This window comes from Hyperolius riggenbachi, chromosome 7, assembly GCF_040937935.1.
Source record: "Hyperolius riggenbachi isolate aHypRig1 chromosome 7, aHypRig1.pri, whole genome shotgun sequence".
Taxonomy (NCBI): domain Eukaryota; kingdom Metazoa; phylum Chordata; class Amphibia; order Anura; family Hyperoliidae; genus Hyperolius; species Hyperolius riggenbachi.
In genome coordinates, this window is record NC_090652.1 from 3,940,104 (window position 1) to 3,965,903 (window position 25,800).

A 25,800-nucleotide genomic window follows, 5' to 3' on the forward strand; every position below is an offset into this window, starting at 1 on the left:
ATCCTGTTACCGCCTCTCAGATCTCGCTGCTGAGGACTGTAGTGAAGCGGCACAGGCGCACATGTGTGAGATCCTATCCTGTTACCTACTCTCAGATCTCGCTGCTGAGGACTGTAGTGAAGCGGTGCAGGCGCACATGTGTGAGATCCTATCCTGTTACCACCTCTCAGATCTCGCTGCTGAGGACTGTAGTGAAGTGGTGCAGGCGCACATGTGTGAGATCCTATCCTGTTACCGCCTCTCAGATCTCGCTGCTGAGGACTGTAGTGAAGCGGCGCAGGCACACATGTGCGAGATCCTATCCTGTTACCGCCTCTCAGATCTCGCTGCTGAGGACTGTAGTGAAGCGGCGCAGACGCACATGTGTGAGATCCTATCCTGTTACCACCTCTCAGATCTCGCTGCTGAAGACTGTAGTGAAGCGGTGCAGGTGCACATGTGAGATCCTATCCTGTTACCGCCTCTCAGATCTCGCTGCTGAAGACTGTAGTGAAGTGGTGCAGGCGCACATGTGTGAGATCCTATCCTGTTACTGCCTCTCAGATCTCGCTGCTGAGGACTGTAGTGAAGCGGTGCAGGCGCACATGTGTGAGATCCTATCCTGTTACCGCCTCTCAGATCTCGCTGCTGAAGACTGTAGTGAAGCGGTGCAGGCGCACATGTGTGAGATCCTATCCTGTTACCGCCTCTCAGATCTCGCTGCTGAGGACTGTAGTGTAGTGGCGCAGGCGCACATGTGTGAGATCCTATCCTGTTACCGCCTCTCAGATCTCACTGCTGAGGACTGTAGTGAAGCGGCACAGGTGCACATGTGTGAGATCCTATCCTGTTACCGCCTCTCAGATCTTGCTGCTGAGGACTGTAGTTAAGCGGTGCAGGCGCACATGTGCGAGATCCTATCCTGTTACTGCCTCTCAGATCTCGCTGCTGAGGACTGTAGTGAAGCGGTGCAGGCGCACATGTGTGAGATCCTATGCTGTTACCGCCTCTCAGATCTCGCTGCTGAGGACTGTAATGAAGCGGTGCAGGCGCACATGTGCGAGATCCTATCCTGTTACCACCTCTCAGATCTCACTGCTGAGGACTGTAGTGAAGCGGCACAGGTGCACATGTGCAAGATCCTATCCTGTTACTGCCTCTCAGATCTCGCTGCTGAGGACTGTAGTGAAGCGGTGCAGGCGCACATGTGTGAGATCCTATCCTGTTACCGCCTCTCAGATCTCGCTGCTGAGGACTGTAATGAAGCGGTGCAGGCGCACATGTGTGAGATCCTGTCCTGTTACCGTCTCTCAGATCTCGCTGCTGAGGACTGTAGTGAAGCGGCGCAGGCGCTCATGTGTGAGATCCTATCCTGTTACCGCCTCTCAGATCTCGCTGCTGAGGACTGTAGTAAAGCGGTGCAGGCGCACATGTGCAAGATCCTATCCTGTTACTGCCTCTCAGATCTCGCTGCTGAGGACTGTAGTGAAGCGGTGCAGGTGCACATGTGTGAGATCCTATCCTGTTACCGCCTCTCAGATCTCGCTGCTGAGGACTGTAGTGAAGCGGTGCAGACGCACATGTGTGAGATCCTATCCTGTTACCGCCTCTCAGATCTCGCTGCTGAGGACTGTAGTGAAGAGGCGCAGGCGCACATGTGTGAGATCCTATCCTGTTACTGCCTCTCAGATCTCGCTGCTGAGGACTGTAGTGAAGCGGTGCAGGCGCACATGTGTGAGATCCTATCCTGTTACAGCCTCTCAGATCTCGCTGCTGAGGACTGTAGTGAAGAGGCGCAGGCGCACATGTGTGAGATCCTATCCTGTTACTGCCTCTCAGATCTCGCTGCTGAGGACTGTAGTGAAGCGGTGCAGGCGCACATGTGTGAGATCCTATCCTGTTACCGCCTCTCAGATCTCGCTGCTGAGGACTGTAGTGAAGCGGCGCAGGCACACATGTGTGAGATCCTATCCTGTTACCGCCTCTCAGATCTCGCTGCTGAGGACTGTAGTGAAGCGGCGCAGGCGCACATGTGTGAGATCCTATCCTGTTACCTACTCTCAGATCTCGCTGCTGAGGACTGTAGTGAAGCGGTGCAGGCGCACATGTGTGAGATCCTATCCTGTTACCGCCTCTCAGATCTCGCTGCTGAGGACAGTAGTGAAGCGGTGCAGGCGCACATGTGTGAGATCCTATCCTGTTACCGCCTCTCAGATCTCGCTGCTGAGGACTGTAGTGAAGCGGCGCAGGCACACATGTGCGAGATCCTATCCTGTTACCGCCTCTCAGATCTCGCTGCTGAGGACTGTAGTGAAGCGGCGCAGACGCACATGTGTGAGATCCTATCCTTTTACCACCTCTCAGATCTCGCTGCTGAAGACTGTAGTGAAGCGGTGCAGGTGCACATGTGAGATCCTATCCTGTTACCGCCTCTCAGATCTCGCTGCTGAAGACTGTAGTGAAGTGTTGCAGGCGCACATGTGTGAGATCCTATCCTGTTACTGCCTCTCAGATCTCGCTGCTGAGGACTGTAGTGAAGCGGTGCAGGCGCACATGTGTGAGATCCTATCCTGTTACCGCCTCTCAGATCTCGCTGCTGAAGACTGTAGTGAAGCGGTGCAAGCGCACATGTGTGAGATCCTATCCTGTTACCGCCTCTCAGATCTCGCTGCTGAGGACTGTAGCGTAGTGGCGCAGGCGCACATGTGTGAGATCCTATCCTGTTACCGCCTCTCAGATCTCACTGCTGAGGACTGTAGTGAAGCGGCACAGGTGCACATGTGTGAGATCCTATCCTGTTACCACCTCTCAGATCTCACTGCTGAGGACTGTAGTGAAGCGGCACAGGTGCACATGTGTGAGATCCCATCCTGTTACCGCCTCTCAGATCTTGCTGCTGAGGACTGTAGTGAAGCGGCGCAGGCGCACATGTGTGAGATCCTATCCTGTTACTGCCTCTCAGATCTCCCTGCTGAGGACTGTAGTGAAGCGGTGCAGGCGCACATGTGCGAGATCCTATCCTGTTACCACCTCTCAAATCTCACTGCTGAGGACTGTAGTGAAGCGGCACAGGTGCACATGTGTGAGATCCTATCCTGTTACCGCCTCTCAGATCTTGCTGCTGAGGACTGTAGTGAAGCGGTGCAGGCGCACATGTGCGAGATCCTATCCTGTTACCGCCTCTCAGATCTTGCTGCTGAGGACTGTAGTGAAGCGGTGCAGGCGCACATGTGTGAGATCCTATCCTGTTACCGCCTCTCAGATCTCGCTGCTGAGGACTGTAGTGAAGCAGGGCAGGCGCACATGTGCGAGATCCTATCCTGTTACCACCTCTCAGATCTCACTGCTGAGGACTGTAGTGAAGCGGCACAGGTGCAAATGTGTGAGATCCTATCCTGTTACCGCCTCTCAGATCTTGCTGCTGAGGACTGTAGTGAAGCGGTGCAGGCGCACATGTGTGAGATCCTATCCTGTTACTGCCTCTCAGATCTCGCTGCTGAGGACTGTAGTGAAGCGGTGCAGGCGAACATGTGTGAGATCCTATCCTGTTACCGCCTCTCAGATCTCGCTGCTGAGGACTGTAGTGAAGCGGTGCAGGCGCACATGTGTGAGATCCTATCCTGTTACCGCCTCTCAGATCTCGCTGCTGAGGACTGTAGTGAAGCGGTGCAGGCGCACATGTGTGTGATCCTATCCTGTTACCGCCTCTCAGATCTCGCTGCTGAGGACTGTAGTGAAGCGGTGCAGGCGCACATGTGTGAGATCCTATCCTGTTACCGCCTCTCAGATCTCGCTGCTGAGGACGGTAGTGAAGCGGCGCAGGTGCACATGTGTGTGATCCTATCCTGTTACCGCCTCTCAGATCTCGCTGCTGAGGACTGTAGTGAAGCGGTGCAGGCGCACATGTGTGAGATCCTATCCTGTTACCGCCTCTCAAATCTCGCTGCTGAGGACTGTAGTGAAGCGGTGCAGGCGCACATGTGTGAGATCCTATCCTGTTACCTACTCTCAGATCTCGCTGCTGAGGACTGTAGTGAAGCGGCGCAGGTGCACATGTGTGAGATCCTGTCCTGTTACCGCCTCTCAGATCTCGCTGCTGAGGACTGTAGTGAAGCGGTGCAGGCGCACATGTGTGAGATCCTATCCTGTTACCGCCTCTCAGATCTCGCTGCTGAGGACTGTAGTGAAGCGGTGCAGGCGCACATGTGTGAGATCCTATCCTGTTACCGCCTCTCAGATCTCGCTGCTGAGGACTGTAGTGAAGCGGTGCAGGCGCACATGTGTGAGATCCTATCCTGTTACCGCCTCTCAGATCTCGCTGCTGAGGACTGTAGTGAGGCGGTGCAGGCGCACATGTGTGAGATCCTATCCTGTTACCGCCTCTCAGATCTCGCTGCTGAGGACTGTAGTGAAGCGGTGCAGGCGCACATGTGTGAGATCCTATCCTGTTACCGCCTCTCAGTTCTCGCTGCTGAGGACTGTAGTGAAGCGGTGCAGGCGCACATGTGTGAGATCCTATCCTGTTACCACCTCTCAGATCTCGCTGCTGAGGACTGTAGTGAAGCGGCGCAGGTGCACATGTGTGAGATCCTATCCTGTTACCGCCTCTCAGATCTCGCTGCTGAGGACTGTAGTGAAGCAGTGCAGGCGCACATGTGTGAGATCCTATCCTGTTACTGCCTCTCAGATCTCGCTGCTGAGGACTGTAGTGAAGCGGTGCAGGTGCACATGTGTGAGATCCTATCCTGTTACCGCCTCTCAGATCTCGCTGCTGAGGACTGTAGTGAAGCGGCGCAGGCGCACATGTGTGAGATCCTATCCTGTTACCGCCTCTCAGATCTCGCTGCTGAGGACGGTAGTGAAGCGGTGCAGGCGCACATGTGTGAGATCCTATCCTGTTACCGCCTCTCAGATCTCGCTGCTGAGGACTTTAGTGAAGTGGTGCAGGCGCACATGTGTGAGATCCTATCCTGTTACCGCCTCTCAGATCTCGCTGCTGAGGACGGTAGTGAAGCGGCGCAGGCGCACATGTTTGAGATCCTATCCTGTTACCACCTCTCAGATCTCGCTGCTGAGGACTGTAGTGAAGCGGCGCAGGCGCACATGTGTGTGATACTATCCTGTTACCTCCTCTCAGATCTCACTGCTGAGGACTGTAGTGAAGCGGTGCAGGCGCACATGTGTGAGATCCTATCCTGTTACCGCCTCTCAGATCTCGCTGCTGAGGACTGTAGTGAAGCGGTGCAGGCGCACATGTGTGAGATCCTATCCTGTTACCTCCTCTCAGATCTCACTGCTGAGGACTGTAGTGAAGCGGTGGAGGCGCACATGTGCGAGATCCTATCCTGTTACCGCCTCTCAGATCTCGCTGCTGAGGACTGTAGTGAAGCGGCGCTGGCGCACATGTGTGAGATCCTATCCTGTTACCACCTCTCAGATCTCGCTGCTGAGGACTGTAGTGAAGCGGCGCAGGCGCACATGTGTGAGATCCTATCCTTTAACCGACTCTCAGATCTCGCTGCTGAGGACTGTAGTGAAGCGGTGCAGGCACACATGTGTGAGATCCTATCCTGTTACCACCTCTCAGATCTCGCTGCTGAGGACTGTAGTGAAGCGGTGCAGGCGCACATGTGTGAGATCCTGTCCTGTTACCGCCTCTCAGATCTCGCTGCTGAGGACTGTAGTGAAGCGGTGCAGGCGCACATGTGTGAGATCCTATCCTGTTACCGCCTCTCAGATCTCGCTGCTGAGGACTGTAGTGAAGTGGCGCAGGAGCACATGTGTGAGATCCTATCCTGTTACCGCCTCTCAGATCTCGCTGCTGAGGACTGTAGTGAAGCGGCGCAGGCACACATGTGTGAGATCCTATCCTGTTACCGCCTCTCAGATCTCGCTGCTGAGGACTGTAGTGAAGCGGCGCAGGCGCACATGTGTGAGATCCTATCCTGTTACCGCCTCTGAGATCTCGCTGCTGAGGACTGTAGTGAAGCGGCGCAGGTGCACATGTGTGAGATCCTATCCTGTTACCGCCTCTCAGATCTCACTGCTGAGGACTGTAGTGAGGCGGCGCAGGCGCACATGTGTGAGATCCTATCCTGTTACCGCCTCTCAGATCTCGCTGCTGAGGACTGTAGTGAAGCGGTGCAGGCGCACATGTGTGAGATCCTATCCTGTTACCACCTCTCAGATCTCCCTGCTGAGGACTGTAGTGAAGCGGTGCAGGCGCACATGTGCGAGATCCTATCCTGTTACCACCTCTCAGATCTCCCTGCTGAGGACTGTAGTGAAGCGGTGCAGGCGCACATGTGTGAGATCCTATCCTGTTACCGCCTCTCAGATCTCGCTGCTGAGGACTGTAGTTAAGCGGTGCAGGCGCACATGTGTGAGATCCTATCCTGTTACTGCCTCTCAGATCTCGCTGCTGAGGACTGTAGTGAAGCGGTGCAGGCGCACATGTGTGAGATCCTATCCTGTTACTGCCTCTCAGATCTCGCTGCTGAGGACTGTAGTGAAGCGGTGCAGGCGCACATGTGTGAGATCCTATCCTGTTACCGCCTCTCAGATCTCGCTGCTGAGGACTGTAGTGAAGTGGTGCAGGCGCACATGTGTGAGATCCTATCCTGTTACCGCCTCTCAGATCTCGCTGCTGAGGACTGTAGTGAAGTGGTGCAGGCGCACATGTGTGAGATCCTATCCTGTTACCTACTCTCAGATCTCGCTGCTGAGGACTGTAGTGAAGTGGTGCAGGCGCACATGTGTGAGATCCTATCCTGTTACCACGTCTCAGATCTCGCTGCTGAGGACTGTAGTGAAGTGGCGCAGGCACACGTGTGAGATCCTATCCTGTTACCACCTCTCAGATCTCGCTGCTGAGGACTGTAGTGAAGCGGTGCAGGCGCACATGTGTGAGATCCTATCCTGTTACCGCCTCTCAGATCTCGCTGCTGAGGACTGTAGTGAAGCAGTGCAGGTGCACATGTGTGAGATCCTATCCTGTTACTGCCTCTCAGATCTCGCTGCTGAGGACTGTAGTGAAGCGGTGCAGGTGCACATGTGTGAGATCCTATCCTGTTACCGCCTCTCAGATCTCGCTGCTGAGGACTGTAGTGAAGCGGTGCAGACGCACATGTGTGAGATCCTATCCTGTTACCGCCTCTCAGATCTCGCTGCTGAGGACTGTAGTGAAGAGGCGCAGGCGCACATGTGTGAGATCCTATCCTGTTACTGCCTCTCAGATCTCGCTGCTGAGGACTGTAGTGAAGCGGTGCAGGCGCACATGTGTGAGATCCTATCCTGTTACAGCCTCTCAGATCTCGCTGCTGAGGACTGTAGTGAAGAGGCGCAGGCGCACATGTGTGAGATCCTATCCTGTTACTGCCTCTCAGATCTCGCTGCTGAGGACTGTAGTGAAGCGGTGCAGGCGCACATGTGTGAGATCCTATCCTGTTACCGCCTCTCAGATCTCGCTGCTGAGGACTGTAGTGAAGCGGCGCAGGCACACATGTGTGAGATCCTATCCTGTTACCGCCTCTCAGATCTCGCTGCTGAGGACTGTAGTGAAGCGGCGCAGGCGCACATGTGTGAGATCCTATCCTGTTACCTACTCTCAGATCTCGCTGCTGAGGACTGTAGTGAAGCGGTGCAGGCGCACATGTGTGAGATCCTATCCTGTTACCGCCTCTCAGATCTCGCTGCTGAGGACAGTAGTGAAGCGGTGCAGGCGCACATGTGTGAGATCCTATCCTGTTACCGCCTCTCAGATCTCGCTGCTGAGGACTGTAGTGAAGCGGCGCAGGCACACATGTGCGAGATCCTATCCTGTTACCGCCTCTCAGATCTCGCTGCTGAGGACTGTAGTGAAGCGGCGCAGACGCACATGTGTGAGATCCTATCCTTTTACCACCTCTCAGATCTCGCTGCTGAAGACTGTAGTGAAGCGGTGCAGGTGCACATGTGAGATCCTATCCTGTTACCGCCTCTCAGATCTCGCTGCTGAAGACTGTAGTGAAGTGTTGCAGGCGCACATGTGTGAGATCCTATCCTGTTACTGCCTCTCAGATCTCGCTGCTGAGGACTGTAGTGAAGCGGTGCAGGCGCACATGTGTGAGATCCTATCCTGTTACCGCCTCTCAGATCTCGCTGCTGAAGACTGTAGTGAAGCGGTGCAGGCGCACATGTGTGAGATCCTATCCTGTTACCGCCTCTCAGATCTCGCTGCTGAGGACTGTAGCGTAGTGGCGCAGGCGCACATGTGTGAGATCCTATCCTGTTACCGCCTCTCAGATCTCACTGCTGAGGACTGTAGTGAAGCGGCACAGGTGCACATGTGTGAGATCCTATCCTGTTACCACCTCTCAGATCTCACTGCTGAGGACTGTAGTGAAGCGGCACAGGTGCACATGTGTGAGATCCCATCCTGTTACCGCCTCTCAGATCTTGCTGCTGAGGACTGTAGTGAAGCGGCGCAGGCGCACATGTGTGAGATCCTATCCTGTTACTGCCTCTCAGATCTCCCTGCTGAGGACTGTAGTGAAGCGGTGCAGGCGCACATGTGTGAGATCCTATCCTGTTACCGCCTCTCAGATCTTGCTGCTGAGGACTGTAGTGAAGCGGTGCAGGCGCACATGTGTGAGATCCTATCCTGTTACTGCCTCTCAGATCTCGCTGCTGAGGACTGTAGTGAAGCGGTGCAGGCGCACATGTGTGAGATCCTATCCTGTTACCGCCTCTCAGATCTCGCTGCTGAGGACTGTAGTGAAGCAGGGCAGGCGCACATGTGCGAGATCCTATCCTGTTACCACCTCTCAGATCTCACTGCTGAGGACTGTAGTGAAGCGGCACAGGTGCAAATGTGTGAGATCCTATCCTGTTACCGCCTCTCAGATCTTGCTGCTGAGGACTGTAGTGAAGCGGTGCAGGCGCACATGTGTGAGATCCTATCCTGTTACTGCCTCTCAGATCTCGCTGCTGAGGACTGTAGTGAAGCGGTGCAGGCGAACATGTGTGAGATCCTATCCTGTTACCGCCTCTCAGATCTCGCTGCTGAGGACTGTAGTGAAGCGGTGCAGGCGCACATGTGTGAGATCCTATCCTGTTACCGCCTCTCAGATCTCGCTGCTGAGGACTGTAGTGAAGCGGTGCAGGCGCACATGTGTGTGATCCTATCCTGTTACCGCCTCTCAGATCTCGCTGCTGAGGACTGTAGTGAAGCGGTGCAGGCGCACATGTGTGAGATCCTATCCTGTTACCGCCTCTCAGATCTCGCTGCTGAGGACGGTAGTGAAGCGGCGCAGGTGCACATGTGTGTGATCCTATCCTGTTACCGCCTCTCAGATCTCGCTGCTGAGGACTGTAGTGAAGCGGTGCAGGCGCACATGTGTGAGATCCTATCCTGTTACCGCCTCTCAGATCTCGCTGCTGAGGACTGTAGTGAAGCGGTGCAGGCGCACATGTGTGAGATCCTATCCTGTTACCTACTCTCAGATCTCGCTGCTGAGGACTGTAGTGAAGCGGCGCAGGTGCACATGTGTGAGATCCTGTCCTGTTACCGCCTCTCAGATCTCGCTGCTGAGGACTGTAGTGAAGCGGTGCAGGCGCACATGTGTGAGATCCTATCCTGTTACCGCCTCTCAGATCTCGCTGCTGAGGACTGTAGTGAAGCGGTGCAGGCGCACATGTGTGAGATCCTATCCTGTTACCGCCTCTCAGATCTCGCTGCTGAGGACTGTAGTGAAGCGGTGCAGGCGCACATGTGTGAGATCCTATCCTGTTACCGCCTCTCAGATCTCGCTGCTGAGGACTGTAGTGAGGCGGTGCAGGCGCACATGTGTGAGATCCTATCCTGTTACCGCCTCTCAGATCTCGCTGCTGAGGACTGTAGTGAAGCGGTGCAGGCGCACATGTGTGAGATCCTATCCTGTTACCGCCTCTCAGATCTCGCTGCTGAGGACTGTAGTGAAGCGGTGCAGGCGCACATGTGTGAGATCCTATCCTGTTACCACCTCTCAGATCTCGCTGCTGAGGACTGTAGTGAAGCGGCGCAGGTGCACATGTGTGAGATCCTATCCTGTTACCGCCTCTCAGATCTCGCTGCTGAGGACTGTAGTGAAGCAGTGCAGGCGCACATGTGTGAGATCCTATCCTGTTACTGCCTCTCAGATCTCGCTGCTGAGGACTGTAGTGAAGCGGTGCAGGTGCACATGTGTGAGATCCTATCCTGTTACCGCCTCTCAGATCTCGCTGCTGAGGACTGTAGTGAAGCGGCGCAGGCGCACATGTGTGAGATCCTATCCTGTTACCGCCTCTCAGATCTCGCTGCTGAGGACGGTAGTGAAGCGGTGCAGGCGCACATGTGTGAGATCCTATCCTGTTACCGCCTCTCAGATCTCGCTGCTGAGGACTTTAGTGAAGTGGTGCAGGCGCACATGTGTGAGATCCTATCCTGTTACCGCCTCTCAGATCTCGCTGCTGAGGACGGTAGTGAAGCGGCGCAGGCGCACATGTTTGAGATCCTATCCTGTTACCACCTCTCAGATCTCGCTGCTGAGGACTGTAGTGAAGCGGCGCAGGCGCACATGTGTGTGATACTATCCTGTTACCTCCTCTCAGATCTCACTGCTGAGGACTGTAGTGAAGCGGTGCAGGCGCACATGTGTGAGATCCTATCCTGTTACCGCCTCTCAGATCTCGCTGCTGAGGACTGTAGTGAAGCGGTGCAGGCGCACATGTGTGAGATCCTATCCTGTTACCTCCTCTCAGATCTCACTGCTGAGGACTGTAGTGAAGCGGTGGAGGCGCACATGTGCGAGATCCTATCCTGTTACCGCCTCTCAGATCTCGCTGCTGAGGACTGTAGTGAAGCGGCGCTGGCGCACATGTGTGAGATCCTATCCTGTTACCACCTCTCAGATCTCGCTGCTGAGGACTGTAGTGAAGCGGCGCAGGCGCACATGTGTGAGATCCTATCCTTTAACCGACTCTCAGATCTCGCTGCTGAGGACTGTAGTGAAGCGGTGCAGGCGCACATGTGTGAGATCCTATCCTGTTACCACCTCTCAGATCTCGCTGCTGAGGACTGTAGTGAAGCGGTGCAGGCGCACATGTGTGAGATCCTGTCCTGTTACCGCCTCTCAGATCTCGCTGCTGAGGACTGTAGTGAAGCGGTGCAGGCGCACATGTGTGAGATCCTATCCTGTTACCGCCTCTCAGATCTCGCTGCTGAGGACTGTAGTGAAGTGGCGCAGGAGCACATGTGTGAGATCCTATCCTGTTACCGCCTCTCAGATCTCGCTGCTGAGGACTGTAGTGAAGCGGCGCAGGCACACATGTGTGAGATCCTATCCTGTTACCGCCTCTCAGATCTCGCTGCTGAGGACTGTAGTGAAGCGGCGCAGGCGCACATGTGTGAGATCCTATCCTGTTACCGCCTCTGAGATCTCGCTGCTGAGGACTGTAGTGAAGCGGCGCAGGTGCACATGTGTGAGATCCTATCCTGTTACCGCCTCTCAGATCTCACTGCTGAGGACTGTAGTGAGGCGGCGCAGGCGCACATGTGTTAGATCCTATCCTGTTACCGCCTCTCAGATCTCGCTGCTGAGGACTGTAGTGAAGCGGTGCAGGCGCACATGTGTGAGATCCTATCCTGTTACCACCTCTCAGATCTCCCTGCTGAGGACTGTAGTGAAGCGGTGCAGGCGCACATGTGCGAGATCCTATCCTGTTACCACCTCTCAGATCTCCCTGCTGAGGACTGTAGTGAAGCGGTGCAGGCGCACATGTGTGAGATCCTATCCTGTTACCGCCTCTCAGATCTCGCTGCTGAGGACTGTAGTGAAGCGGTGCAGGCGCACATGTGTGAGATCCTATCCTGTTACTGCCTCTCAGATCTCGCTGCTGAGGACTGTAGTGAAGCGGTGCAGGCGCACATGTGTGAGATCCTATCCTGTTACTGCCTCTCAGATCTCGCTGCTGAGGACTGTAGTGAAGCGGTGCAGGCGCACATGTGTGAGATCCTATCCTGTTACCGCCTCTCAGATCTCGCTGCTGAGGACTGTAGTGAAGTGGTGCAGGCGCACATGTGTGAGATCCTATCCTGTTACCGCCTCTCAGATCTCGCTGCTGAGGACTGTAGTGAAGTGGTGCAGGCGCACATGTGTGAGATCCTATCCTGTTACCTACTCTCAGATCTCGCTGCTGAGGACTGTAGTGAAGTGGTGCAGGCGCACATGTGTGAGATCCTATCCTGTTACCACGTCTCAGATCTCGCTGCTGAGGACTGTAGTGAAGTGGCGCAGGCACACGTGTGAGATCCTATCCTGTTACCACCTCTCAGATCTCGCTGCTGAGGACTGTAGTGAAGCGGTGCAGGCGCACATGTGTGAGATCCTATCCTGTTACCGCCTCTCAGATCTCGCTGCTGAGGACTGTAGTGAAGCAGTGCAGGTGCACATGTGCGAGATCCTATCCTGTTACCTACTCTCAGATCTCGCTGCTGAGGACTGTAGTGAAGCGGTTCAGGCGCACATGTGTGAGATCCTGTCCTGTTACCGCCTCTCAGATCTCACTGCTGAGGACTGTAGTGAAGCGGTGCAGGCGCACATGTGTGAGATCCTGTCCTGTTACCGCCTCTCAGATCTCACTGCTGAGGACTGTAGTGAGGCGGCGCAGGCGCACATGTGTGAGATCCTATCCTGTTACCGCCTCTCAGATCTCGCTGCTGAGGACTGTAGTGAAGCGGTGCAGGCGCACATGTGTGAGATCCTATCCTGTTACCACCTCTCAGATCTCCCTGCTGAGGACTGTAGTGAAGCGGTGCAGGCGCACATGTGCGAGATCCTATCCTGTTGCCACCTCTCAGATCTCCCTGCTGAGGACTGTAGTGAAGCGGTGCAGGCGCACATGTGTGAGATCCTATCCTGTTACCGCCTCTCAGATCTCGCTGCTGAGGACTGTAGTGAAGCGGTGCAGGCGCACATGTGTGAGATCCTATCCTGTTACTGCCTCTCAGATCTCGCTGCTGAGGACTGTAGTGAAGCGGTGCAGGCGCACATGTGTGAGATCCTATCCTGTTACTGCCTCTCAGATCTCGCTGCTGAGGACTGTAGTGAAGCGGTGCAGGCGCACATGTGTGAGATCCTATCCTGTTACCGCCTCTCAGATCTCGCTGCTGAGGACTGTAGTGAAGTGGTGCAGGCGCACATGTGTGAGATCCTATCCTGTTACCGCCTCTGAGATCTCGCTGCTGAGGACTGTAGTGAAGCGGTGCAGGCACACGTGTGAGATCCTATCCTGTTACCACCTCTCAGATCTCGCTGCTGAGGACTGTAGTGAAGCGGTGCAGGCACACGTGTGAGATCCTATCCTGTTACCACCTCTCAGATCTCGCTGCTGAGGACTGTAGTGAAGCAGCGCAGGCGCACATGTGCGAGATCCTATCCTGTTACCGCCTCTCAGATCTCGCTGCTGAGGACGTAGTGAAGCGGTGCAGGCGCACGTGTGTGAGATCCTATCCTGTTACCGCCTCTCAGATCTCGCTGCTGAGGACTGTAGTGAAGCAGCGCAGGCGCACATGTGTGAGATCCTATCCTGTTACCACCTCTCAGATCTGGCTGCTGAGGACTGTAGTGAAGCGGTGCAGGCGTACATGTGTGAGATCCTATCCTGTTACCGCCTCTCAGATCTCGCTGCTGAGGACTGTAGTGAAGCGGCGCAGGCACACATGTGTGAGATCCTATCCTGTTACCGCCTCTCAGATCTCGCTGCTGAGGACTGTAGTGAAGCGGCGCAGGCGCACATGTGTGAGATCCTATCTTGTTACCGCCTCTCAGATCTCGCTGCTGAGGACTGTAGTGAAGCGGTGCAGGCGCACATGTGTGAGATCCTATCCTGTTACCGCCTCTCAGATCTCGCGCCTGAGGACTGTAGTGAAGCGGTGCAGGCGCACATGTGAGATCCTATCCTGTTACTGGCCCTCAGATCTCGCTGCTGAGGACTGTAGTGAAGCGGCGCAGGCGCACATGTGCGAGATCCTATCCTGTTACCACCTCTCAGATCTCGCTGCTGAGGACTGTAGTGAAGCGGTGCAGGCGCACATGTGAGATCCTATCCTGTTACCGGCCCTCAGATCTCGCTGCTGAGGACTGTAGTGAAGCGGCGCAGGCGCACATGTGCGAGATCCTATCCTGTTACCGCCTCTCAGATCTCGCTGCTGAGGACTGTAGTGAAGCGACGCAGGCGCACATGTGTGAGATCCTAACCTGTTACCGACTCTCAGATCTCACTGCTGAGGACTGTAGTGAAGCGGTGCAGGCGCTCATGTGTGAGATCCTATCCTGTTGCCGCCTCTCAGATCTCGCTGCTGAGGACTGTAGTGAAGCGACGCAGGCGCACATGTGTGAGATCCTAACCTGTTACCGACTCTAAGATCTCGCTGCTGAGGACTGTAGTGAAGCGGCGCAGGCGCACTTGTGCGAGATCTGAGAGGCAGAGAAGGAAGTAAAGAGGATACAAGGGCGGGGCCAGACGGGTGAAAGAGGCGTGTTTTATGGGCACAGCACGATCTATTCTTCCATACTGCTCTGATAAACAGGTAGAGCTGACCAATCCACTTAGAGCGGGTGAGAGTTGGTCAATCCAACCAGTCAATCGCCTATATACTGGGTAACACATACTGTACAGCACCAGTATCTGTTCATACATAGCACTAGTATATGATTTTTTTTTTGTAATTTTTATTTGGTGTGCGTTGGAAGAGGGATAGTCTTGTATGGCGAGTATATCCCAAACTCTATATTTTAACTGGAAAATTGGGAGGGGTCGTCTTATACGCCCAGTCGTCTTATACACCGGAATATACGGTATGTAGCATGGCCTGGGACTTGTGCAGTAACAGGATCAGCCATATATCGGCTGTGTCCTGCGCCCAAGTCTCCTGGCGCCGATTACATATGTATGCGCTCGTGACACCCGAACGGTGCATTTTTTTCCAGGCAACCACACTCAGGCCTCAATTCACTAAGCTTTATTAAACACTTTATCAAACGTTTGATAATTTACCTCACGGGTAAAATCTAATTTTTAATTCACTGAGGTGTTATAGATTTATCGAATGTTTTATTGATAAAATGTTCAATAAATCTATAACACCTTGGTGAATTCAAATTTAGATTTTACCCATAAGGTAAATTATCAAACATTTGATAACATATTTGATAAAGCTTAGTGAATTGAGGCCTATGTAGTGTTTCCGTTAGGTGGTTTCCATGTAGCTGAGACACTAATTACCCCACCTGTGCATAGGTAAAGCTGCCTGCAAACCACGCACCGCTGGGGAGCCACGAGGACAGGTTGGAGAAACACTGCCATAAACATTCTGCTAAAATACTAAACAATCCTACATCACCGTGCATAGCTACATGCGCATTTCTCATACCATAGTGATGTTACAGCCTAGGCTATGATGTCACGCAGCCTAAGGACCCAGAGCATTCTGGGAAATCATGTGATTCTCCTGCTCAATACACCGGGGGTGGGGGCATTCTGCAGAGCTGCACCTGACAGGACTAAAGATTTCTCCACTCTCCACCAGTTATAAATATCAGAATGTAAATTAGGGAGAGGGTTTTACAATGGGCAAACACTGCTTAGGCTACATTCACAGTGGTGCGGTTTAGTACAACGGTCACTTTGTAATGCAGCTTACCACTGCGATGTTCACAGTGTGGCGAGTGTGCGGCTGCATCTTTGTATAGGTACTTTTCAGGGAGAACTAATGAAATACTGAGAATCTCCCATGAAGAGATGGACTAGTCAAAAACCTGTCATTTCCGTCAGATTTCTACTAACTACTGTAAGTGACAACAACATAGGTGAAAAAAAAGGTGTGGCTATGTAGAAATTGTTTGGAGGCGTGGCTATGCAGGAGTTGTTGAGAGGTGTGGCTATGAAGGAATGGTCTGGAGGTGTGGCTATGCAAAATAGGTAGGGGGTGTGGTTATGTGGGAATTGTTTGGAGGCGTGAGTATGCAGAATAGGTAGGGAGTTGTGGCTATGCAGGAATGGTCTGGAGGTGAGGCTATGAAAAATAGGTAAGGGGTGTGGTTATGCAGGAATTGTTTGGAGGCGTCAGTATGCAGAATAGGTAGGGAGTTGTGGCTATGCAGGAATGGTCTGGAGGTGTGGCTATGAAAAATAGGTAAGGGGTGTGGTTATGTAGGAATTGTTTGGAGGCGTTAGTATGCAGAATAGGTAGGGAGTTGTGGCTATGCAGGAATGGTCTGGAGGTGTGGCTATGAAAAATAGGTAGGGGGTGTGGTTATGTAGGAATGGTTTGGAGGCGTGAGTATGCAGAATAGGTAGGGAGTTGTGGTTGTGCAGGAATGGTTTGGAGGTGTGGGCATGCAGCTTAGGGAAGTGTGGTTGTGCAGGAATGGTTTGGAGGCATGGCTATGCAGCTTAGGGAAGTGTGGTTGTGCAGGAATAGGAAGGGGGTGTGGTTATGCAGAATCGGTAGGGAGGTGTGGCTATGCAGAGTGTATACAAAGACTGACGCCCCCTTTTTCTTTGCAGTAATCGAGGAGCGGGGTGTGGAGATGAGACTAACCGTTATCGACACTCCAGGATTCGGGGATCAGATCAACAACCAGAACTGGTAAAATAAACATAGCTGTATACTTTATACATGTTCCTCCGTCTGATGCTCATTTTGTGGGATTGAGGGATTTCAGGGAACGCTGGTCTCACAGGAAACATCATAAAGTACAAAACATGTAGAAGTGCTGCGGATCCGAGTGCGAGTCTTACGTCGGACCCTCTTAAAGCTATTTATACATCATAATAAACAGCAGCACCAAAACTTGCCAGGGACATACTGCTGCAATAGAGGGGCTGGTGGAGAACCCCTACATTGCGCCCAGAGCTCCCCCAGCCGCGGGTGCGCAATCACGGACATGCGCCGCCAGTAACCAACCAGGAAGTAGCGGATGGGGGGGCATGTGCGAGTGATAGGAGGAAAACCAGGGGAAAGGTGGGCATGAGGACTGCTTCATATGTATGCCTGCTCCCCCCATTTTTACAATATGTTTGAGCTCTGGTCTCCTTTCATTGGAGCAGATTTATCACAACTAAAAGAGAAAGCAGCACCCACATCAGTTGTTTTGCAATAGTTTCCCTCCATTCTGCACACACTTGTGTTGATAAATCTGCCCCATTGTCCTGTATCCGTCTGATAATAAAAGCCTGTCTGTCATATGCAGCAAACACCTGTGCGTGCTAGATGGCTGTGGATGCAGCTGCAGTGTCTGCCAGCAGATCTTGTCACATGTGGCATGTGCTTCTCTGCCTGCCATGTGCTTCTCTGCCTGCCATGTGCTCCTGTGCCTCCATACCTGTGTGTGCTAGATGGCTGTGGATGCAGCTGCACTGTCTAGCAGCAGATCTTGTCCCATGTGGCAGGTGCTTCTTTATCTGCCATGTGCTCCTCTGCCTGCCATGTGCTCCTGTGCCTCCATACCTGTGTGTGCTAGATGGCTGTGGATGCAGCTGCACTGTCTAGCAGCAGATCTTGTCCCATGTGGCAGGTGCTTCTCTGCCTGCCATGTGCTCCTGTGCCTCCATACCTGTGTGCTAGATGGCTGTGGATGCAGCTGCACTGTCTAGCAGCAGATCTTGTCCCATGTGGCCTGTGCTTCTCTGCCTGCCATGTGCTCCTGTGCCTCCATACCTGTGTGCTAGATGGCTGTGGATGCAGCTGCACTGTCTGTCAGCAGATCTTGTCCCATGTGGCATGTGCTTCTCTGCTTGCCATGTGCTTCTCTGCCTGCCATGTGCTCCTGTGCCTCCATACCTGTGTGTGCTAGATGGCTGTGGATGCAGCTGCACTGTCTGTCAGCAGATCTTGTCCATATGGCCTGTGCTTCTCTGCCTGCCATGTGCTTCTCTGCCTGCCATGTGCTCCTGTGCCTCCATACCTGTGTGTGCTAGATGGTTGTGGATGCAGCTACACTGTCTGTCAGCAGATCTTGTCCCATGTGGCATGTGCTCCTCTGCCTGCCATGTGCTCCTCTGCCTGCCATGTGCTCCTGTGTCTCCATACCTGTGTGCTAGATGGCTGTGGATGCAGCTACACTGTCAGCAAATCTTGTCCCGTGTGGCATGTGCTTCTTTATCTGCCATGTGCTTCTCTGCCTGCCATGTGCTCCTGTGCCTCCATACCTGTGTGCTAGATGGCTGTGGATGTAGCTACACTGTCTGTCAGCAGATCTTGTCCCATGTGGCATGTGCTTCTCTATCTGCCATGTGCTTCTCTGCCTGCCATGTGCTTATGTGCCTCCATACCTGTGTGTGCTAGATGGCTGTGGATGCAGCTACACTGTCAGAAGATCTTGTCACATGAGGCATGTACTCCTCTGCCGCGTCTATCAAAAAAGGGCGCCTGGAAAAAAGGGCGCGGGGTATAGCCGAAATTGTAAGTTTTAATGCAAAACCATATTTTTCGTTTAAGAGGTTGTAAACGAAAATTTAGTGCTAAACAGGTTAAATAAACGGAAATGAAATGGCAAAATACCGTCTATAACAACAAACGAATTCTGAAAAAAACATCAAATTGCGTCTATAACAAAAACGATATTTAGACTTGTATTAAGCATAGCAATGCAATGGTAGGTTTTACAGATATTTTACTGTAATTCTACCAAACTGTAGGCTCACACAGATCTCTCCCTATCCCTAACCCCTAGACCCCTCTTTGTTTAAATATACATAATTTAATAAATTGTATATATTACATATATTGTGATGTAACTATACCTAACCTTACTCTCACACAGAGCCCTCCCTGTACCTATCCCCAGTGGTGGCTCCAGGAAATTTTTTTAGGGGGTGCTATGCAGGTGCTGGACCAATTTCTGGGGGAGCTGACGACCTGCGCAGAAAAAAATGGGTGTGGTCATGACCGGATGAGGGCAGGGCTAACTGTAATTTAAAGTGAACCCAGGGTGAGAGTGATATGGTGGTTGCCATATTTATTTCCTTTTAAACAATTCTAGTTGCCTGGCAGCCCTGCTGATCTATTTGGCTGTAGTAGTGAACTGAATTACACCAGAAACAAGCCATGCAGCTAATCTTGTCAGTTCTGACAATATTGTCAGAAACCCCTGACCTGCTGCATGCTTGTTCAGGGTCTATGGTTGAAAGAATTAGAGGCAGAGGACCAACACGGCAGCCAGGCAGCTGGTATTACTTAAAAGGAGAGAAATATGGCAGCCTCAATATTATTCTCACCTCGGGTTCCCTTTAAAAGTGCAACGCAGAGACAGAGGGCCCAAGTTTTGGTGACCCTTTCCCCAGAAAATTCACATAATTGTGCAGGTTTTCTCAAGAAAATACACGTAATGTGAGCAGATTTTAACAAAAAACACATCCAATGACCCCAATATGCACAATCGGTAGCAGATATGGCCCCAATATGCACAATCGGTAGCAGATATGGCCCCAATATGCACAATCGGTAGCAGATATGGCCCCAATATGCACAATCGGTAGCAGATATGGCCCCAATATGCACAATCCGTAGCAGATATGACCCCAATATGCACAATCCGTAGCAGATATGACCCCAATATGCACAATCGGTAGCAGATATGACCCCAATATGCACAATCGGTAGCAGATATGACCCCAATATGCACAATCCGTAGCAGATATGACCCCAATATGCACAATCCGTAGCAGATATGACCCCAATATGCACAATCCGTAGCAGATATGACCCCAATAAGCACCACCTGAAAAAGAAAAGAAAAACCCATTTACTCACCTACAGCCGAAGACCTTCTTTCCCGACCTCCTGTCCCGACCTACTTGTGGCGCGCAGCGCCCGCACGCCCACGATCCTCTTCCTTCCCGACGTCACGACGAGACTTCCTGCCTGCATGCAGAGAGCAGGGCTACGGGAAAATGGCCGCCCGAAGTCTGCAGAGCAGGGCTCCGGGCGGCCATCTTACCGTAGCCCTGCCTGCTGCTCCGTGCTGCCGCTGTGTGAACTGACTTGGCGTCTTTTAGACGCCTGAAGTCAGTTCACTCCAGGGGGTGCTTTGGGGGTGCTTGGACAATTCTAGGGGGTGCTCCTGGTGGTGTCTAACCCTAAGGCCCCCCTGGTGGTGCCTAACCCTAAGACCCCCCTGGTGGTGCCTAACCCTAAGACCCCCCTGGTGGTGCCTAACCCTAAGACCCCCCTGGCGGTGCCTAACCCTAAGACCCCCCTGGTGGTGCCTAACCCCTAGACCCCCCTGGTGGTGCCTAACCCCTAGACCCCCCTGGTGGTGCCTAACCCTAAGACCCCCCTGGTGGTGCCTAACCCTAAGACCCCCCTGGTGGTGCCTAACCCTAAGACCCCCCTGGTGGTGCCTAACCCTAACCACCCCCTGGTTGCCTATATTATACTGTAACTATACCTAACCCTCCCTGTACCTATCCCTAACCCCTAGACCCCCCCTGGTAATGCCTAAACCTAACCATCCCCACCGCACAAACACTCTAAACACATATAAACAATAATATATTTAATCCTTAAAATACTTCTCTACAATTAACATGAATAAAATAATTTATCTTCTCTACAAATAACTTGAATAAAATAATTTATATATTTGTAATAGAATAAATAGCCTTAAAATCACATATACATTAATATTATAAATAGAGAAAAGTATATATAAATATATACAATACAATAGATAGCCTTACAATCATGTACGCATTAGAAAACTTAAAATAACAGTAATATTAAAAGCGATATTTTAGTAACTATAATCAACGCATTATAAGAGTAAAAACAAAGTTAATACCAAAAGCGATGTATTTCTAATACAATAAGGTTGAAAACGGTATTTAAGCATTATACATATGAAAACAAATTTTTAAATGATAAAAGAAGTGTAAACGAAAATGTAGTTCTTATACTTTTGTAAGCGAAATTTGAAAACTAAAAAATAAGTTAAAACTGATATAAGCGAAATTTAAAAACGAAAAAATAAGTATAACACAAACTCAGAACGAACTTGTAAACGATATTTGTTATAAACCTTATTTTGTAAACGAAAACTTTTGTTAACACGATCCCTGTAACTGCTATTTCTCGGGCGCCCTTTTTTCCTGCCGGGCGCCAAAAAGCCGATATTTTGCATTGCAGTCTATGGCGGCGCCCTTTTTGTCCACTATCCCTGTGCGCCCTTTTTTACTAGCCCGTCCTCTGCCTGCCATGAGCTCCTGTGCCTCCATACCTGTGTGTGCTAGATGGCTGTGGATGCAGCTACACTGCCTGTCAGCAGATCTTGTCCCATGTGGCATGTGCTTCTCTATCTGCCATGTGCTTCTCTGCCTGACATGTGCTCCTGTGTCTCCATAACCTGTGTGTGCTAGATGGCTGTGGATGCAGCTACACTGTCTGTCAGCAGATCTTGTCCCATGTGGCCTGTGCTTCTCTGCTTGCCATGTGCTCCCGTGCCTCCAGACCTGTGTGTGCTAGATGGCTGTGGATGCAGCTACACTGTCTGTCAGCAGATCTTGTCCCATGTGGCCTGTGCTTCTCTGCCTGCCATGTGCTTCTCTGCCTGCCATGAGCTCCTGTGCCTCTATACCTGTGTGTGCTAGATGGCTGTGGATGCAGCTACACTGTCTGTCAGCAGATCTTGTCCCATGTGGCCTGTGCTTCTCTGCCTGCCATGTGCTTCTCTGCCTGCCATGTGCTCCTGTGCCTCCATACCTGTGTGTGCTAGATGGCTGTGGATGCAGCTACACTGTCAGCAGATCCTGTCCCATGTGGCTTGTGCTCCTCTGCCTGCCATGTGCTCCTGTGCCTCCATACCTGTGTGCTAGATGGCTGTGGATGCAACTACACTGTCTGTCAGCAGATCTTGTCCCATGCGACGTGCTTCTCTGCCTGCCATGTGCTCCTGTGCCTCCATACCTGTGTGTGCTAGATGGCTGTGGATGCAGCTACACTGTCAGCAGATCCTGTCCCATGTGGCTTGTGCTCCTCTGCCTGCCATGTGCTCCTGTGCCTCCATACCTGTGTGCTAGATGGCTGTGGATGCAACTACACTGTCTGTCAGCAGATCTTGTCCCATGCGACGTGCTTCTCTGCCTGCCATGTGCTCCTGTGCCTCCATACCTGTGTGTGCTAGATGGCTGTGGATGCAGCTACACTGTCAGCAGATCCTGTCCCATGTGGCTTGTGCTCCTCTGCCTGCCATGTGCTCCTGTGCCTCCATACCTGTGTGCTAGATGGCTGTGGATGCAACTACACTGTCTGTCAGCAGATCTTGTCCCATGCGACGTGCTTCTCTGCCTGCCATGTGCTCCTGTGCCTCCATACCTGTGTGTGCTAGATGGCTGTGGGTGCAGCTATACTGTCTGTCAGCAGATCCTGTCCCATGTGGCATATGCTTCTCTATCTGCCATGTGCTTTTCTGCCTGCCATGTGCTTCTCTGCCTGCCATGTGCTGCTCTGCCTCCTCCAGCTGTAGAGAACATGCCAGAACATTCTCTAGCTCTTGTCCTATCAAATATCCCCAGTCACTAACAGACAGAGCTTTCCTACCACACCTTTTCCTCTAAGGGTTTGTTCACATAAGAGGCGGTTTTTGGATTTTTTTTAAGCGCAGGCGATTTGTACAAATTGCCCTAAAAGCTTTTACACTATGCTTTGCAATGAGATAGTTCTCACTGGAGCGTTCCATTTGATTGTCGCTGACTAAAGTGCTGCATGGACCATTTTCAGGGTGATTTGCCCTGAATGGAAGGTATAGGGAAAAATGCAAACTCTCCCAAAATCGCTTTCTGCGGTGATTGCGTTCGCGTTTTTAGGAACAAATACATTGTATTTATTATTTTCCGGATCAAAGAGTTCACTTCCTGACTTGGGTCAGGGAGTGAATTAAAAAAAAAGCTTTGGAAAAGCACTAAGAAAAGCACTTTTAAGAAAACGCATCGCCCAGCCAAGCGCCAGGAAACGCAAATAAATAAAGTGTCAAAAAAACGCCCAACACAAACGCGATCGGAACGCAATGTGAACAAGGCCTAACAGAGCATGCCCCAGTGATTTCTGGTCATCTATGACAAACACATCTTCCATCTCACACCGTCTTGTTCCCAGTTATATGCACGAGTATGGGGGAGGGGAGGTCTCAGCTGGAGAGCAGGGAGGAGTCTGCTGGAATTATAGATGAGACGCAGCAAACAAGTCAGCAAGAAAGTATTCTGCTCACAGCATTCATCACAGATTATGGGAAGCAAAACATACAGAATTGTCTTATGTTTGGTTTCGCTACCGGCAACCCGACCCGAACACATCCCCCATTTCTGGTAACCTGCGGGTACCCAAACCAATGCAGACCTCTCACAAGGTACAAGAGCAAATCTCTGCACACCTGTAAGGAAACCAGAGCTGATGTCATTGAAAAGTTTTATATATACCCGGGCCTTCCTCCAGCCCCATCCGCTCAGATCGCTCCGCTCAGCTCTGGTGACCTTTAAAGCCTGAGATCCACTCATTTTGTGAGCAATCCTGGAGCGATCTCATCTGCGGCTTCAGTAGTTAAATCGATATCGCTCTGGGAAATCGCAGCACATCTCAGCCCTGAAAGCAAACAACACGGTCTGAAATGCTGCACAAATAGATCGTACATGGTTTGTCAATGCACGGAATGTGACAGCATCAATGTGTGCCGTACAATATGCTGACATGTATACAGAACACTATTGTTACAGTATGGCTATTCAAGGAGTATGCAAATGACAAAAAGCTGAATTAACCTCGCAGCATCCCCAGTCCCGCTAAAGCTGTGTTAGACCATGTCACCCAATAATAGCACAGGAGGACCAGCATGATCCTCGCTAAAGGACCAACATCTCAGGCAGGGGTGGATTAATATGGAACGGGGTCCTAGGCAAGATAGTATCTGTGGCTCAGCCTCTTGGTGTTCTGAGGTGGGAGGCGGTTAAGAGAAGGTGGCATCTGGGCCCCTTGATACCCAGTAGGCCCCAGGCACCTGCCTAGGTTGCCTTTGTGGATGACCCTGCTCTGGTTTCAAGGGACTCAATATTCCCTTTCTAGTGTGTACCACACCTTGCCCCGTATTCTGTGACAATCTCTGCTAGCTACCTGTCTTTCCCTTTAGTGGGCTGCCCATTATTTATCCAGGGGCAGGTGTGAAGATAGCATCTGTGACTTCTCTAAACTCTTTGCAGCACATCGTCCTATCTTTCCACCCCCCTTCCTGCTGAAGAAAGCTTTTGTTTGTTCTCTGCTAATGTGTGCAATAAAATGATTACATAAATCCTTATCTGCCTGTAATGTCTGCGGTCAGGCAGGCCTCGGAAGAAGGGTAATAAAGGCCTTTTCTAAACTTTTAAATGTAAAAAGAGGTAAAATTGAAGTTTTTTTAAGTTATGAGCCACATTATTGTCATGCATTTTTAATGTGCTATTGCGATGCCTTGCGTGCTAAAAATGGTGCTCGGTTCAGTTTAAATTTAAAATATTATAGAATTATAATTTATAATTTATTTATTCCAGCTGGGACCCCATAATCAAATACATCCACGAGCAGTACGAGAAGTACCTGAGGGAGGAGATTCTGGTGAATCGCAAACGTCGCATCCCCGACTCCCGAATCCACAGCTGCATCTACTTCATCCCTCCAACCGGCCACTGGTGAGTGTACAGCGTGATAGCACCTCCCCCCGACCAGCCACTGGTGAGTGTACAGCGTGATAGCCCCTCCCCCTGACCAGCCACTGGTGAGTGTACAGCGTGATAGCACCTCCCCCCCAACCAGCCACTGGTGAGTGTACAGCGTGATAGCCCCTCCCCCTGACCAGCCACTGGTGAGTGTACAGCGTGATAGCACCTCCCCCCCAACCAGCCACTGGTGAGTGTACAGCGTGATAGCCCCTCCCCCCGACCAGCCACTGGTGAGTGTACAGCGTGATAGGACCTTCCCCCCAACCAGCCACTGGTGAGTGTACAGAGTGATAGCCCCTCCCCAACCAGCCACTGGTGAGTGTACAGCGTGATAGCCCCTCCCCCGACCAGCCACTGGTGAGTGTACAGCGTGATAGCCCCTCCCCCCGACCAGCCACTGGTGAGTGTACAGCGTGATAGCACCTCCCCCCCAACCAGCCACTGGTGAGTGTACAGCGTAATAGCACCTCCCCCCGACCAGCCACTGGTGAGTGTACAGCGTGATAGCCCCTCCCCCCGACCAGCCACTGGTGAGTGTACAGCGTGATAGGACCTTCCCCCCAACCAGCCACTGGTGAGTGTACAGCATGATAGCCCCTCCCCCCGACCAGCCACTGGTGAGTGTACAGCGTGATAGCACCTCCCCCCCAACCAGCCACTGGTGAGTGTACAGAGTGATAGCCCCTCCCCAACCAGCCACTGGTGAGTGTACAGCGTGATAGCCCCTCCCCCGACCAGCCACTGGTGAGTGTACAGCGTGATAGCCCCTCCCCCCGACCAGCCACTGGTGAGTGTACAGCATGATAGCCCCTCCCCCCGGCCAGCCACTGGTAAGTGTACAGCGTGATAGCCCCTCCCCCTCTCCCTGACCAGCCACTGGTCAGTGTAAAGCGTGATAGCCCCTCCCCCTGACTAACCACTGGTGAATGTACAGCGTGATAGCCCCTCCCCCAACCAGCCACTGGTGAGTGTACAGCGTGATAGCCCCTCCCCCCTCCCTGACCGGCCACTGGTCAGTGTACAGCGTGATAACCCCTCCCCCCGACCGACCACTGGTGAGTGTACAGCGTGATAGCCCCT

The 25,800-nt window shown here is 52.2% G+C and overlaps 1 protein-coding gene across 6 annotated transcripts in view; it reads left to right on the forward strand.

Moving 5' to 3' along the window:
- LOC137524056 (neuronal-specific septin-3-like) overlaps positions 1-25,800 on the forward strand; it is a 246,507-nt gene that overhangs the window by 197,921 nt on the left and 22,786 nt on the right. For all 6 annotated transcript variants that reach the window (XM_068243489.1, XM_068243490.1, XM_068243493.1 and 3 more), the window contains 2 exons: positions 16,546-16,627; positions 24,553-24,690. In XM_068243489.1, the coding sequence (XP_068099590.1) occupies positions 16,546-16,627; positions 24,553-24,690 (220 nt within the window). The remainder of the gene's footprint in view (positions 1-16,545; positions 16,628-24,552; positions 24,691-25,800) is intronic.